This window comes from Eumetopias jubatus, unplaced genomic scaffold (genome assembly GCF_037043125.1).
Source record: "Eumetopias jubatus isolate StellerSeaLion01/CBP00866 unplaced genomic scaffold, mEumJub1_p1.0 scaffold_16, whole genome shotgun sequence".
Classification (NCBI taxonomy): Eukaryota; Metazoa; Chordata; class Mammalia; order Carnivora; family Otariidae; genus Eumetopias; species Eumetopias jubatus.
This window is the reverse complement of record NW_028274822.1, coordinates 84,337,002-84,354,823: the sequence shown is the minus strand read 5'-3', so window position 1 is coordinate 84,354,823 and position 17,822 is coordinate 84,337,002. Positions and strand designations below refer to the sequence as shown.

The 17,822-nt window shown below is 38.1% G+C and overlaps 1 protein-coding gene across 1 annotated transcript in view; it reads right to left on the bottom strand.

Moving 5' to 3' along the window:
- The window catches only part of NAA25 (N-alpha-acetyltransferase 25, NatB auxiliary subunit), a 73,495-nt gene that overhangs the window by 6,655 nt on the left and 49,018 nt on the right, over positions 1-17,822 (bottom strand). Inside the window, exons 16-23 of the mRNA XM_028116639.2 lie at positions 16,085-16,236; positions 15,443-15,568; positions 12,160-12,403; positions 11,598-11,721; positions 10,908-10,973; positions 9,555-9,652; positions 6,736-6,846; positions 2,181-2,327 (exon numbers count right to left, since the gene is read on the bottom strand). Coding sequence (XP_027972440.1) covers positions 2,181-2,327; positions 6,736-6,846; positions 9,555-9,652; positions 10,908-10,973; positions 11,598-11,721; positions 12,160-12,403; positions 15,443-15,568; positions 16,085-16,236 — 1,068 coding nt within the window. The remainder of the gene's footprint in view (positions 1-2,180; positions 2,328-6,735; positions 6,847-9,554; positions 9,653-10,907; positions 10,974-11,597; positions 11,722-12,159; positions 12,404-15,442; positions 15,569-16,084; positions 16,237-17,822) is intronic.

Here is a 17,822-nt window from a genome sequence, read left to right as displayed (position 1 = left end):
AGAAGCAGGCTCCTTGCTGAACAAGGAACCCGATGCGGGGCTCGATCCCAGGACCCTGGGATCATGACCAGAGCTGAAGGAAGACGCTTAACTGACAGCCATCCAGGCGTCCCTAAGATTTTTTTTTTTTAACAATGCTATAATTTTGATTTTTATTGTTCTACAATATTCAGGAAAGGGGATGAGAGTTTGGGGTAGAGAATAAGTTTGGGTTTGTCCTAAAAAGTCAAAAAGCTGGAAATCTACCACTAATTACCATATTTCTCTATATGTAAAAGTGTTCCAAATAGACCATCAAGTATCTCTTCTTTCAGAGGGGTGTGCAAGTGGGAGGTGGAAGGCAAGAATCCTAGCTAGGATGTACCTATTTCTCAAGAATTCAATTACTAGGGTCACCTGGGTGGCTCAGTTGGTGAAGTGACTGCCTTCGGCTCAGGTCATGATCCTGGAGTTCTGGGATCGAGTCCCACATCGGGCTCCCTGCTCAGCAGGGAGTCTGCTTCTCCCTCTGACCCTCTTCCCTCTCGTGCTATCTCTCATTCTCTCTCTCTCAAATAAATAAATCTTTAAAAAAAAAAAAAGAATTCAATTACTAGTCCTTTACTGGCTCCCCAAGTGCCCAGAAGTTATAAAGGCTAGTGGCAGATACAAATGTGTTATAGGAATACAGAAGAGGAAGAGGTGGGAATGGTTCTGATGATGAGACTGGGACTTATCTGGGGCTGAGAAATGAGAGGTGCTATTCTCTATTTCCAGTAGTATACAGTATATTTCTATATACTTCTGTATATTGTCTATAGTATATATGCTATAGTATAGTATGCCATTTGGGTTTAAAAGTGAGAAAGGTTGTGGGGAAGGAAACAGACATCATATGCTTGTAGCTGGGTTATCGACTCAGGAAGATTGTACAAGAAACTACCAACAACAATGGTTTCTTCTTGGAAACGAACAAGGAAACGTGTTAGAATGGGAGGAAGACATTTCACTATACAGTCTTTATTTATGCCACATTTTTTTTACCATGTGCTTATTTTACTTTTTAAAACAATTTGTAAAGCTTGAAAAAAGGAAGACTAAATAAATAAAACAAAAATACTAAAGAATTAATCCATCAATTAGTCCTACTCACCACTGAAGTCTATATTCGTTCTAATGTATATAGGAAAGACAGCTTAACTGTCTAAAACCAAACTTCTAGTGTCACCTCTGAATACATCTGCTTTCTTTAACCAGTCTTTGGAAATGTTATTAAAGGCTCTGAGCCCCTTCCCACAGTAAGCCCCTTGTTTATAGCTCTAATGAGTTGAAGCTTTACAAATGAGGGGCTTAACAATCTTTAAAACTGTGTGCCAAATAAGATTCCATTCATTCTCCTCCTGGAAAGGTCTGGGGCTAGAAATGATGGCTGCTCTCATTAGTGGATGAGCTCCCTCACTAGCAGAGGCTCAGGTCAGATGAACTCCTCAAGGGAGCACTCCCTCATGACTGGAGTTTCATCACTAGAGCAACTAGGCTGGTGAATGCTAACTCACCTGACAATCATTTCAAACTAAAAGTTTACTAATTTAAATTTTTTAAAGAATACATATCTTAAAGGCAAGACTTTACAAGGATTTTGCTAACAAATTTTTAAGAAACTAGTCTAAAGTAATTACCAGGAGAAATCTAATGAGTGACAGCTTTGATTCCATGCTTGGCTCCATTTCCCCTTTTGACTGGCTTACGCTCCAGCCTAATTATTACTGACATAATTATTTATGATGTCCAGCATCTCTTTTTCAGGTGGTAACTGCTGGGGTAGCAAAGAAACCAGCCAACCCAGCAGCAGGTAACTTCTCACTCAAGGAGACTGTCCCTGGATCTCAATGGCTGGTTTCCTCTGTTGTTCACAATACGAATAGTTCTAATTGTATTCCTCATTAATTAATCATCAGTCTTCACAGTAAAAGAACAACCCCCAAAATGTACAGAAAGGAAGTAATGGGGTGGGGAGAAGTGAAGGGGGAGGGGAACCCACCACCAAAAATGACACAACAAAACACTGCTGCCAGGCACCTTCCAATCACAAGTCCTATATGGGACAGATGATGAATTGAAATTAACTTGTCCTTGTGATAAAGAAAAGAACACTTGAGTATCTACAAATAACTTACTGCTGATCGCCTATAGTCTCTTACCAGTGAGAGAGAAGTATCTTCTAAAATAAGTTCTTCAAGTTTAAGTGCAATTAGATGTGTTTCAAGCCCTTTAATATGATCCACGACGTTGGAAATTAAAGTCTGAAGCCCAGTAACATAGTCTTGGAAACTGGTGAAGACAGGTGGCTGGAAAAAAAGATTTTTAAAAAGATGAAAGAGTATCAAACATATTTCCTCTGCTTACATCTCATAAGCTGTATTAATTTCCTGCTCCAGTATTACTCAATGCTATTAATAGTAACCAGGATGGACACAGTTTTGGATATTAAGACAGTCTCTCAAACCAAGGTAAACTTAATTGCCACCAAATAATGCTTAACTCAGCAACAATGAGAAGCATTTTTTTTAAATGGGGTTTATTCACTCTGGGGAACTGGAGATGGAAAAACCAACAGAAAATATCTTAGTTGGTCATTACTCAACTTCAGGCTGAGAATCTTCTGGAACACTAAAGAAGATGAGAGGAACCAAAATATCATTTCTTCTCTATATCTGAGATTTCCTCTAATGTTAATAACAGAAATAGAGTTTTCTAAGTTCCAATAGAAAAAATAATGGGTAATGGGGCGCCTGGGTGGCTTAGTCATTTAAGAGTCTGCCTTTGGCTCAAGTCACGATCCCAGGGTCCTGGGATCGAGCCCAGAAGCCTGCTTCTCCCTCTCCCACTCCCCCTGCTTGTGTTCCCTCTCTTTCTGTGTCTCTGTCAAATAAATAAAATCTTAAAAAAAAAAAAAATGGGTAACAACAGTCACAAAAATTCTGAAAAATAGCAATTAAGGGAAACTTGCCCTCATATATGTTAGAGTATATTATAAAGTTACATGAAATCCAGACAGTACTGGTATATAAGTGAAATAAAAAGTGAAAGGAAACAAGTCCCAAGATAAACCAAAGACTGTAAGGGAATGTAAATGGTGCTATCTCAAAACAGTGGTTTGCAGTGGATGAATGGTACTGAGAGGGTACTGAGATAACTAGCTATCTGAAAATATAAAATAGGGGCACCTGGCTGGCTCAGTCAGTAGAGCAGGCAACTCTTGATCTTGGGGCTTGTGGTCTTGAGTTCAAGCCTCACCTTGGGTGTAGGGATGACTTCAAAGTAATTTTTTTTTAACATTTACTTGAGAGAGAGTGAGCAAGCACGCAAGTAGGGATAAGGGCAGATGGAGAAAATCTCAAGCAGACTCCCCACTGAGCACAGAGCCCAATAACCCATGAGATCATGACTTGAGCCGAAACCAAGAGTTGGATGCTTAACCAACTGAGCCACCCAGGTGCCCCCAAAATAAAATCTTTTAAAAAATAAACAAAATAGGGGCGCCTAGGTGGTTCAGTCATTAAGCATCTGCCTTTGGCTCAGGTCATGATCCCAGGGTCCTGGAATCGAGCCCCGCATCGGGCTCCCTGCTCCATAGGAAGCCTGCTTTTCCCACTCCCCCTGCTTCTGCTCCTTCTCTTCCTGTGCCTCTCTCTGTCAAATAAATAAATAAAATCTTAAAAAAATTAATTAAAAAAAATAAACAAAATAAAAAGTACCAAAATAAATTCCAAATAGAGTAAATATCTAAGTTTTAAAAAATCCACCAAAGCACCAGAAGAAAACTGAGGTAAAGGCTTGTATAATAAATTGAAAACGCTTTCTAAACATTACACCAAGCTAAGAACCATTAAAAAAATTTTTTTAATTACTATGTTGACCAAAAAATTACTCAAGTTAAAAGGTAAATGAAAAACTAAAAAAAACTGCATCATATGGGATACAGAATTAATAACATTATTAAGAGCCCAATAGCTTAAAATATATCATTAGGAAAAATACTACCACAAACGGAAACCTGGGCAAAGATATGAACAGAAAATACATCAAAGAAATCCCAGCAACATATGACACAATTTAAAAATCAGACAAACACAAGAAACCTGGCCAATCAGTTAGTAAAGCAAGCTCATGCACGCTCTCATTCTCTCTCTCTCAAATAAATAAAATCTTAAAAAAAAAAAAAGTTAACGGGATACATCTATGTATCTCCAAAAGAGATGTCCAAGGTACCCTGTTAAGTGAAAACACAAACAGGCAAGTTGCAAATATAGAGCATAATTCTGGCTTGTCTGCAGTGGTGATCACTGGTTGGTGGGAATATGAGTGATCTTCACTTTATTCACACCTTTAGGTTACTTCGATGATCAAAAAAATAGGAAAGCTGTTCTCATTTTTAGAAATTAGAAAAGCAATAACTACAAACCACCACCACCCCTGCCCCAAAATCCAAATACCAATAAGCTATTCAACATTTTCTAGGAACATAGGCTTTCATTAGAGGAAGAGAATAACAGAGCAACTTTTATCTGTATTTTCAAACTTTACATTCATCTGTTAAATTATCTTGAAAAAAGAGGAGAGAAAGTTCCTTCACTTAGCCCCTCATCCAAATATAACTACCCTTTGTTTCTGAATGAATGGAAACATCCAGCAAAGCACAGTGTCAAATCTAAAGAATTCCTGAATTGTTACTGAATTATGCACGAAGTCCATATTACCACTAAAACCATCAACATTTTCAAATGATAATAGTCACTGTATGTTGCTACAGTGAAGAAAAATCTCCCATTTAGAATGACAGGATAAACTCAAACATTAATAAAACAGCATGTCCTGTGCAGAATGAATCCTAAAAAACTTTCCTTATGAAAAGGATACAAATTATGTTAATGTTTTACACATTCAAAAATTAAATCAATAAAGATGGGAGGACACTCCAAAATTGAAGACAAAGAGCAATAAGTGAATCTTATTTATATCATACTAATAATATAATCTCAGTTTTTAATTCCAGTGTTTTTACCGAGTACCTCAACTGTTTCTATTCACTGGAACATATTCTAAGGACAAAGAAAAACTGCAGACAATTTGAACTTTATTTAGTGGCTTATTGAAACTAGTAATGCAAATGATATACTGATGTAATTCCAAAACTATTTAGTATTTCTTGTAAAACAAGTGAAATAAATATATTGATGCTGTAGGGAACCGGGGTTCAAACTTGGAGCTACAAACTGGAATGAGGAAAAGAAAAGAAGGAAGAATGCTATGATGCTGGACTAAAAGAATTTATTTTACTTTACACAGGCAAACACACAGAATAAGAATGTAAAGTAAACAAATTTCCTGTCTCTTTCCACTAACATAAACTCGAAACCCCATTAACAATTAGTACACCTAACACCTAGATCTTGATTTTGAAATGCCACTCCCCATAAAGGAACCAGGCAGGGCTCCTTCAAACAATGTCTCAGTTCAGTTCAAGGGAACAAGGAGGACGGAGCATTTTTGCTGTTCCAGAAAACAAGGGCTCCAAAGCTGGTGGGGATATGTTCAAAGACAGGATCCAGCTTAAAGTCGCTCCCATTAGCCAAATCTGAGCATGCACAACAGAATGATTATAATGGATTAGAAGAGAAATTTTAAAAAGAATGATACTCAAATAGATAGTAATATTAAAAACTATACACACAAATATATATATATATATATATATATATATATATACGAATGGGGGTGAGACAGCTCTCTTTTACAGAAAAATGCTAATAGGTGATAAAGGATTGACAGAATTTTTAAAAATCACCATTGTGGCACCATCAGGGTACCAAATGATTCATGCAAGTTAGACTTAACAGTGGATGCTAAAACCAGTAGGTGAAAGGCTGGTAAGGGAATAGGATTATTCACAGTCTCGAAGCGTCATCCTACAGATGACTTAATAATTACAGGGGGAAAAGGCACCTTTACAATGAAGAAATCCATAGACATTTCCTTTATCAAATAATTAAATCTAAAAGCACCAAAAATGGGACATAACAACCTTAGTGCCTCCTGATTTAATGTGCTAAAACAGATGCATTTTTGTTGAACCTAAACCCAAAGAAATAATTAACCAAATCCAGACTGCCAGACATTCTACCAAAAACCTAGCTAGACTCTCTTCACCAAAAAAGGCTATGGAAGTATTTTAGATTAATGGAGGGTAAAAAGACATGAGAACTAAAAGCCAGGTCAGATCCTTAATAGGATTCTAGTATTTTGAAAAAGGCTATAATAAAGGACACAATTGGGATAAAGGGGGATATGTGAACATAGACATTATAATATTATCCTATCAATCTAATGTCCGGACTGTGAAAATGTGAGCATTGTGGTTTTGTAGGGAGACTGCCCTGTTCCATCCTGTTCAGTATCACAAAGTCTATACTTTTCTTTCAAACAGTTCAACAAACAAGGGGGGTAGATGACAGGATGAGAGAGAGAAAGAGAAAGCATATGGGGCAAAGTGGGGTCAACACACGAATCGAGGTAAGGACATCTGGGCGTCACCATGCTAGCGTTTCGGCTTTACTACAGGTGTGTAATTTAAAAACAAAAACAAGCTGGGGAGAGAAAATGAGTACACAGGATCCTAAGGTCTCTTATAATATGCAGGAAAACAGTGAAAAGAAAAAGCAGCATGCAGCCAGGTTGTATTTTCTCTGTTATTACCATGATGATGCTGGTTTCTTTTTTCTTCTTTTTCTTTTTCTGTAAATTTAATTTGTATGGTCGCAGGACACTCTCACAGTAACTGGACACCCAAAGGATAATAGAAATAGTCTAAAAGAGGAAAAATTGCAAATTCATCAATAAGGATTATATTCAAGACATCTATCAGGAACAGTTAAGGGTTATGGATTAAACAATCCTTGCTGACAGTTCTTCTGTGCAAATCCCTTCAAATTCTTCTCTAGCTCTCTACTACAGATTAGAGAGATTAATTTCTACAATTACCACACAGATCCAGAAGACCTTCATCTGAATACTGCTCAGAATACTACGATTGCTTCAATCTTTAACCTCACTTCTAGCTCATCCAGCCCTAAAGCCATCCTCCACTTGGTCCAGTTTCCTTTCACTCCCTTACAGGAAGTAGAAATCCCTTTCACTCAAGTGAGAGGTCCAAATTCCTATGCATGGAATCCAAAGATTCATTACAACATGCCTCCCCCCACCCACCTCCCAGCCCAGTAAGATATTAGCTCACCTACAAATCTTAACTTAAATATAAACAGAGAGGGGTGCCTGGCTGTCTCAGTCAGTTAAGAATCCGACTCTTGATTTCGGCTCAGGTCACGATCTCAGGGCTGTGAGATCAAGAACAACGTCAGGCTCCATGCTGGGCGTGGAGCCAACTTAAGATTCTCTCTCCTTCGGGGCCCCTGGCTCAGTTGGTTAAGTGTCTGACTCTTGATTGAGGCTCAGGTCATGATTTCAGGGTCATGGGATAGAGCGCCACATGGGGCTCTGCACTCAGCACAGTCAGCTTGTCCCTCTCCCTCTGTACACTCTCTCTCAAATAAATAAATAAAATCTTTAAACAAAAAAAGATTCTCTCCCCCTCTGCCCCTCCCCCCATGCTCTCTAAAAAAAACAAAAAACAAAAAAACGCAAAAAACAGAGAAATCTCCTTGGTCAGCACGCTTCCTCCTTTAAGTTACATATTTATACCTATGCTGCTTCTCTGCTACAGAGTGTATGGACACACCCATGCAATTATTACTGATCTGTTCAGTCTTAGACACTTACACTGTGCCAGTCACCAGAACAGACTAGGAGGAAGAGAAAAGTAAATAAACATGTGACAAAAATAAGATAATGGATTATGAGTGTTTGCAATCCTCCTCTTCTCTCTGGTTAAAAAAGAGGAGAAAGTTTTGCTTCCTTCATAATGCAGAATCTTAGGGGCGCCTGGGTGGCTCAGTCGTTGAGCGTCTGCCTTCGGCTTGGGTCGTGTCCCCAGGGTCCTGGGATTGAGCCCCATGTCGGGCTCCCTGCTCAGCGGGAAGCCTGCTTCTCCCTCTCCCTCTCCCCCTGCTTGTGTCCCTCTCTTGCTGTGTCTCTGTCAAATAAATAAATAAAATCTTAAAAAAAAAATGCGGAATCTTAGTAATTAGTGAATAGCAACAACAAATTTAAAAAGCTGGTGGCTGGAAATGAATGGATAAAGAAGATGTATATACATACAATGGAATATTATGCAACCATCAAAAAATGAAATCTTGCCATTTGCAATGATGTGGATGGAACTACAGGGTATTATGCTAAGTGAAATAAGTCAATCAAAGACAATTATCATATGATCTCACTGATATGTGGAATTTGAGAAACAAGGCAGAGAATCATAGGAAGAGAGGAAAAAATGAAACAACAAAACCAGAGAGGGAAACAAATCATAAGAGACTCTTAATCTCAGGAAACAAACTGAGGGTTGCTGGAGTGGAGCAGGGTGGGAGGGATGCAGTGGCTGGGGTGATGGACATTGGGGAGGGTATATACTATGATGAGCGCTGTGAATTGTGTAAGACTAATGAATCACAGATCTGTACCCCTGAAACAAATAATACATTATATGTTCATTAAATAAATAAATAAATAAATAAATAGAAAAAGCTGGTGGTTGGGGTTGCTGGGTGATGGACACTGGGGAGGGTATGTGTTGTGGTGAGCGCTGTGTACTGTGTAAGACTGATGAATCACAGACCTGTACCGCTGAAACAAATAATATATTGTATGTTAATTAAAAAAAATCCATGGTAAAATAAATAAATAAATAATAAAGAGCTGGTGGTTAACTTAAAATATGTAACAGTTGAGTCAAAAAGGAAAGAAGAACAGGCGGATTTGGAGTGAATCTGAGGAATTTTTAAAGACTGGTAAAGCAAATTGCAAGTTTTATTCATTACGAACAAAACCTTCTTAGTATGCTTGGAAGGAACTCATTCAAAAATGATGAGGGGGTGGGGGGACGGGTTAGCCTGGTGATGGGTATTAAAGAGGGCACATATTGCATGGAGCACTGGGATCTTATACGCAAACAATGAATCATGAAACACTACATCAAAAACTAATGATGGGGGTGCCTGGGTGGCTCAGTCGTTAAGCGTCTGCCTTCAGCTAAGGTCATGATCCCAGGGTCCTGGGATCGAGCCCTGCATCGGGCTCCCTGCTCCGCAGGAAGCCTGCTTCTCCCTCTCCCACTCCCCCTGCTTGTGTTCCCTCTCTCACTGTGTCTCTCTCTGTCAAATAAATAAAATCTTAAAAAAAAAAAAAAAACCTAATGATGTAATGTATGGTGATTAACATAACATAATAAAATAAAATTTGAAAAAAATTTAATGATTTAAATTGCTTTTCACTTAACAAAAGGTGGGGGTGGAGGATTAAATTACAGGTGTAAGGTGCCTATTACCTGTTCATTTTTTAAAAATTAATCCTTCACTCAATTAAGGAAAACCGAGTTTTTCAGGAAGAGAACAAAGACATACCTCAACAAAGAAGACTAGGTTCTCTAAAAGAGCAGGGCGTGTTTTCAAGTTACCATCTTTAACTTCTAAGAGGTCACCTTTACATCTACTGAAGACATCTGAAAACAGGAAAGTATTTTATTGTTTTATTCAGCTTTTGTTTCAATGATATTTTTAGGAATACAAATGTACACTCTAATAAAGAGTAAACAAATACAAAAAGCTTGATCCAGAAAGTTTTTCCCCCTACAGTGAACCAAACAACAAAGGATATCTATTTTAAGCTTTTTAATCTCTACCCCCAAGGTGGGACTCAAACTCACGACCCCAAGATCAAGAGTCGCAGGCTCTACCAACTGAGCCAGCCAGGAGCCCCTACTTTAAGCTCTTTAAAAGGCCATGTAACTATTGCTCTGTTGCCTTCAAAATATAAAAGGTGGCCTTATAAGTTATACATTCTAGAGTCTAAACACCAGCTAGCCTTTCCACAAACAGGCCACTGCCACAATAAAATTAAGACTCCAAATGAATGATTTAAAAGAATGTATGCCATTATGGACTAAAAGACTAAGGCGCAAAATAGAAATTCACCTTCATAATAAATGCCATGTTTTATTCTCACAATCTTTGTCTTTTAATTATCATTCTTCAGTTGGGCAATAAAATAAAAGACCATTTATGCTCTTGAAAAGAAAGATCCTTATAGATTTGAAATGCATTTATGTCCTCTTGTACCAAACAATTCTATTTCCAGGAATTTAATCCCAAGGAAATGCTCAAGTAAGTACCCAAACACTTATGTCCCAAGATGTTCACTTCAGCATTATTATAAATACAGTTATGAATAACTCAAGTATATAGTATGTTATATACTCCATGGGGCATACATAAAAAAACTTAGTACACTGATACAGTACTGTGGCATATTATATATAACTGACATGGTAAATGTTCAAGACAAAAAAACATTAAAATAAAAAAAAGTATGTATTATACCTTTTCGTGTGTTTAAAAAAATAAAATCACTACTATGTATTTCCACATACACATGTAAGACTGTTTAGGGGGCATCTGGGAGTACAGACTCCAAAAGTGTTACTTACCTTGTAAGTAAAAGTGTTTACTTCTCTCTGGGGGAATGGAGCTGGGAATGGGAGAAAGATCATACCCACTTGTGTACTGTTTTATAGTAGGTTGTCTACTACTTTTGTAATCAACACTTTTTAAAATTAAAAATAAGTCTTTCAAAATACCAAAAGTATGCATTATTACTTTCAAGTTGTTGTTTGCAACTCTTGCAAATTTCTGCTAAAAAAAAATGAGTTCCTGTCAGACAATCAATAAAATATGGGAGTCCACAGTCAGAATGCTTACCTTTTAATTGTTCTAGTAAAGACTTAAGACTATTCTCTACTCGATCCTGGATCTCCACTGTATCCTCTAAAATTGGAAAAAAAAAAAAGAAAAAACATTCGATTCATTTTTTTAGGAAGAAAAAGAACTAAGATCAACAACTGCAAGCAACTCATGGGCAAGGACATTTTCTTTACTCTTAAGACTCACAGGTATCAAATTTCATTACTAAGAGACAAAAAGATAAAAGAGAGTAAAAGGAAAAAAGGGCATTAATTACCTTTCTCTCAAAAGTAATACCTAAAGTTCTCTAGGAAGACTTAAAATCTATGTGCTTCAAATACTCTCAATGACAGAATCCACAAACCTTATGATTTGGTGGGGGGAATTAATGGAATATGTGTGATTCACACTGAGTTAGGAAAATAGTCTTTTACACAAAGTTTCGTAGAGAATTCAATCTGAAATCCAACAATACTTCAACAAATTAAGGATTTTTTCAACTTTTGGACCTAACAAGTGATTTTAAGTAGGGAAGATTTAAATTTCTAAAACATTACTTGGTAACCTAGGAATGTACCTTCTTTGATATTAAACCAGACAGAACACCTTCCGCCTCCTCCCAATCTGTCCAAATATGTGAACTGTTATATTTACTAAGTTTTCAAAGACAAAGACCTAGTAAATACACTCATGCAAATGTATACTTACCTAAACCACTGGTGTCCAGCTCATAAATATCACTAACAAGATAAAAAGAACTGGTCTGACACTGAGAACAGCCAGAACTAAAGAATCCAGCCATCCTGGTAGGTACAGGACCAAGGAAAGGATACTGGAAAAAAAGGGGAAAAAGTAATGTCCTTTAAATCCATCTAAATTTATATAAAACAAGAAAACACGGGACTATAACTATTGGATAAAGTCTATCTCAGTGATTAAGTTGCAAACCACTGATCTAAATAACTAACAACTGAATCATTATGGTGAAAACAGAAACTCTGTATTAGTTTGCTGAGAGCTATTAAAAATACCATTTTTAATGGTATTTACCATTACAAATAAAGCTGTTTTGCTTTTCCTCGCTATCCAGTTTGGATAGTGAGGAAGCCTCGGTAATTCCCAAGTCTATAAAATCAGGTTTTTCCTAGAGGTGCCATAAACTGGGACAAAATACTGTTCTTTTACTATTCATCCACCCCCAAATTTCTATTTTTAAAAAAGACAGTCATAGGTTATTGCAGCTTTGATGGTAAACACATATTGATGATACCTGAACTTCCTTCTCAATAAATCGCTTTCCTGTCTCCATGGCCAACTCCAGCTGTTGAAGGAGTAAACGAAGAATATCAATCCGGGAGGACACACCATTCTCAGTGGTCTTTTCCGAGTTCCTTGGCTCCACGGGGTGGTTTAGACTTGGAAGTCCACTGATCAGCCTCAATGTTAAGGAACGGATTCTTAACCACATGGTCTCCTCCTCCAAGGAAAGTTTCTTATGTTCTTCAGAAACATCCCTTAAAAAGAAACATCCCCAAACCATCCATTTTATTTTTTTTTTTAAAGATTTTGTTTATTTATTTGAGAGAGAATGAGAGATAGAGAGCATGAGAGGGAAGAGGGTCTGAGGGAGAAGCAGACTCCCTGCCAAGCAAGAAGCCCGATGTGGGACTCGATCCCGGGACTCCAGGATCATGACCTGAGCCGAAGGCAGTCGCTTAACCAACTGAGCCACCCAGGTGCCCCCAAACCATCCATTTTATTCAATGTGTTGCCTTTACATCTTTTAGGCTTTACTTCCATCAGGCAAGATGCCATTGAATGGTCCCGGTGCTCGTCTCCTAGCTGAATGATCTCAGATAAACCCAATCACCCAAGTCCCCAATTCAGGATCAATAAAATGGGGAATGATAACCTACCTAACAGGTCATTTTTCCGCTTCAGTGAGACTTCTAATAACAAAATATTTATCATGTATTTTGTTGAAAATTCTTGTATCATGCATTTTCAACAAAATACACGATATAAAAACTTCAAATGATGGAAAACTGAAAAATAGAAAAATGTGCAATAACCAAACACCTGCAATATTAACAAGCTTGGTATCAATCCTTTCAGACTCTTACAATACAGATGTACAAAACTGCAACTAAAAATATTTATATAGGGGCGCCTGGGTGGCTCAGTCATTAAGCATCTGCCTTCGGCTCAGGCCATGATCCCAGGGTCCTGGGATCAAGCCCCGCATCAGGATCCCTGCTCTGCAGGAAGCCTGCTTCTCCCTCTCCCACTCGCCCTGTTTGTGTTCCCCCTCTCGCTGTGTCTCTCTCTGTCAAATAAATAAATAAATTCTTTAAAAAATATATATATATAATTTGACATGTTTTAAATAAAATGGGTTCATGATATTTATACTATTTTGCAAACGACATCTTTTTTGACAGTGTGCAGAAAAGAATTAACATAGAAAGCCTGAGGCTATTATCTTTAGAAGGGCCAGCTTGCAAGGTTGACCTTTAGCTGATGTCTAGGAACTTGGCACTCCAACCATTCCCTAAATGATAACAGTGGCTCACTATGCCTAGGCTTTTTGTACAAACCATATGGTCTATGGTGAACATCTGCTTTCCTTCTGGGAGTCTGGAATGTTGACACATGATGGACAGAGGGTGCTTACATAACCAGCTGGTAAAAACCTTGGGCACCAAATCTCAAATGGGCTTCTCTGGGCAGAAATGCTATACACACATCACTGCATTTTTTTGCTGCTAGGAACACAGGAGGGAGAGAGCACTGGAAGTCTGTGCATGGAGTTTTCCAGATTTTTTGTCTTTTTCCCTTGCTAATCCTATCATTTGTCCTGTTATAATAAACCTTAGCTGTGAAGACAACTATAGGTTAATTATGAGTCCTAGCAAATCACTGAATGTGGTCTTGGCAATCCCCAAATCATAGTGCAGTTGACATTTGAACAACACTGATTCGAACTGCATGGGTCCACTTATGCACAGATTTTTTTTTTTTTTTGTAAATACAGTACAGTACTGTAATGTATTGTCTCTTCCTTGTAATTTTCTTAATAACATTTTCTTTCTCTAGCTTACTTTATTGTAAGAATACAGGATATAATATACGACATACAAAATATGTGCGGATCAATTGTTCATGTTATAGGCAAGGCTTCCAGTCAATAGTACGCTCTTAGTAGTTAAGTTTCTGGGGAGTTAAAAGTTACACATGGATTTCCGACTGTGCTAGGGGGTCAGACCCCAACTTTGCATTGTTCAGGGGTCAAATGTATATTCAGAACTACCTCATATACATTTCTCTGCATGCTTGTGCACTTACTGCCTTTGGTTGTACTTGCCTAGAAGTGATCTGCTGAATTAAGTGGGATAGAGTTTTCAATCTTAATACAGATTACTAAAATTCTCTATAGGAAGATTATATAAAGTTATATCTCCATGTCAATGTACAACAACCTCTCTCCCCACAACCTTGCTGACCACAAGTATTAATCTTTTTTTATCTTTGTCCAATAGTTAAAAAAAAAAAAATCTTTATCACTATAAGGTGCATCTCTTTGAATTTCTTAAGTCCAATTTGTTTTTTAGTTATCTTCTTCTTACTGATTTATTAGGAACTCTCCCTTTAGGGACGCCTGGGTGGCTCAGTCAGTTAAACATCTGCGTTCGGCTCAGGTCATGGTCCCAGGGTCCTGGGATCAAGCCCCGCATCGGGCTCCCTGCTCCGCGGGAAGCCTGCTTCTCCCTCTCCCACTCCCACTCCCCCTGCTTGTGTTCCCTCTCTCGCTGTGTCTCTCCTCTGTCAAATGAAAAATAAAATCTTAAAAAAAAATTAAAAAAAACTTTAAAAAAAGTCTCCCTTTATGTGAAAGATATTTATACGAAGAAAATTACCAATCTACCACATACCTTTAGAACTTGTTAACAAATTTACTTCTATATAGAAGGTTAATAGTTACAGAAACCAAATCCTTTGTTTCCAGGTTTGATGTAATGCTAAGAAAGGCTTTCCCTAACCATTTAAAAATATTTTTTAGGGGTGCCTGGATGACACGGTCGGTTAAGTGTCTGACTCTTGATTTCAGCTCAGGTCATGATCTCGAAATCGAGCCCCAGATCAGGCTCTGCACAGGGTGTGCTGCCTGCTTGGGATTTGCGCCCTCCCTCTCCCTCTGCTCCCACCCTACCCCACCTCCAGCCCCCAACCCCCATGCTCTCTCTCCAAAAAAAAAAAAAAATTTATTTATTTTTTTAAATTTTCTTATAGAACTTCTAAGGGGTTTTAGCACATAACCTTTAATCCATCTGGAACCTCTTTTCATGTATGCTATGAAGGACAATCTAATTTTTAGACTAGCCAGCAATCCAACATAGGAGTGAGAGTCATTTTCTTCATTTGGCTTACCTATACCTTCTTATCTCTACAATAACTATGTTATTTTATTTGTGTAAAAAAGAAATTTTTTTCTGTATCTCTTAGATTCATCCTAATTGTTCAAAAATAAATACCTGGGGTTTAATTCCAGTTACCTGTCTTTTGGATCCCAGCTAAAGAAAACATTTAAGTCTCTGTTGTCTCGCAAGGCTTCCCACGGAATGTCATCTTCTTCTGGCCGAAGATTCATTGACTTTATACTTTCTGCTAAACTGGTTGATCTGTGATATAGAAAATTTATGTATTATTTCAATAGTAAAACAGCCATGAAAACATATTAGCTACAACTCTGTTTTACTAGAAAGGACAAGAAAGAGGAAGAAGGATTTACTATTAAGAAGTAAAAGTTCACAGAGGATGACACAGAACCAAGCCCATACCATGCTGGCCTGCTACACAGCAAGAGAAAGCATCTGGAAGTGGATCAACATTAATTCCTGAAATCCCATGTTTAACAGGGGAAGGGAAACCCTTTAAACACCACATGGAGTGGGGTGGCTGGCTTGTGTATGTGACATGAGATGGTGCGGTGCTGGTAGCGCCCATCATTCCCCACGACATGACCTGGGTCATTTCCCCTTTCTTCTTTACTCCCAACTTCCTCTCTCTCATTCTCTCTTTTTTTTCCCCCCATTTTTCCTTAGCCTACGCCTGCTATTATCACCCAGGAGCCCATTAATGGCTCTCAGGTTCTGATCTAATCCTTAGTTCCTTTTTAGCTCTTGTGCAATACTTACATATTTGCTTCAAGTAGAAGGTCTAATAACATCCGTTCAGTACGGACTTGTGCAAAATGAAGAGAATTATTCAGCCTGTTCCTAAAAGCGATAAACTCTGGGATCTTCTCAAATGCACCATATTTGTAAGCTTGAATAATATATTCTGAGGTCTGGGAAGGAAAGACATCACCTCCGTATAAATATTTCACAGATCAGACAATGAAGGCAAACCTTGCCAGGCAAAACAAAACACTCAAACTAAAAATTAAGATGTGAAATCTAATCTTTAAAGGTTATCAAGTAGAATATCAGCTTTAAAAAACATTATTTTTCTTCTTTCCTATACCAGTCGTACGTGTACTTTACTAATTCTACTACTACTAATATCCAACCGCTGCTACCACCACAGAGACTTTCTCTTAGCAGTTATGTCTTTCAATTCAGTAGGACTGGAGGTTTTGCGATACCACGTCGGTTTGTTAGTGCCATTGTGGAAGGGATGTTACTCCATGTTTTTCTGCATCTAAGATAAATTGTGTTTTATACAAAGGATCCAAAAACACCAGAATAATATAACCACCCCACCACCAACCCAAATAAAAATCACCCTCCTCCAGAAAAAAGACAGGCTGCTCCTTGGTTTTGTTTATTTCTGAGTACTATGTATCACAAACACAGGGCATATATGCATTACATCAGGATAGAAGACAACAAACAAAAGACCCATAAGAATTCATCAGACTCCATTCTGAGGACAGAAAGACTGCAAGAACCAGGTGTCTTGTCCATCCAAACTACGTAAGACCTATGCTGGAAAATTCCATGAAGAAGTAAGTGAAGGGAACACTCACCACATGCGCTTTAATTTTAGATTAATACATATGTATAGATGAAATGTTGTGAACAGAGGCAAGAAAAAGAACTGTCAACAGAAATTCTGGCACAATAGAAGAAAAACTCAGGGAAGAACATTTCATGGGTATGGGCCTATGCCATCAGGATCAGAAGTCAGAAGGGTACCCTTTTGGGCCAAGGAATGTTAAGCTCAAAGTAGATGTCTGCCCCAAAGAACCTTTCTAGAAAAGCCAGTCTTTTTACACAGCCTCAGTCAGCTCTGCCCCCATCTCCATTATGACTGAATTATTTGCCCAGTAGGAAAATAGGCCAATAGTCAACAACATACCCTCTGATATACAGCCTCGCAGGGTTCATTTCAGGCCGCGGGATTGCGCCACGGGCGCTAATTCAACTGCATTCGATGCGGCTTTTAAACCCCATGGGACACCTCGGCGAGCTGTTTGCCTGCAGTATCTGGAGAAATTAAAGACGGACGGACACAAGAAAATTAAAAAGATTACTTGTGATCCTGCAGGTTTAAAGAAGGACTATCTGAAAAAGCTCAAGTGTACCTTCTAGCCTGATTAAAGGACAGTGATATGCCCCATCAAGAAGAGGCCAGGATACTCTAAACACAACATGCCTATCCGATGGCCTCTTGGCTTGGAAAAAGCAAGGTTTACCATCAGCCCTTGCAACACGAACTTACAGCTTGAAAAAACCAGCTGCTTAGGAACAAAATGATCCAGCAATTAATCAGGATAAAAACAGGACTTCTGGGGATTCCAATCAAATTTCTCAATTACAGCTCCAAAATATGCTGATTAAAGAAAAGAACTCAGCTTTACAAAGTATAGAGGCAGTTTTAATTTCTGAGTGGTCTATGGAATACCACTTTTGAAAAAAAGGCAGTAACTTT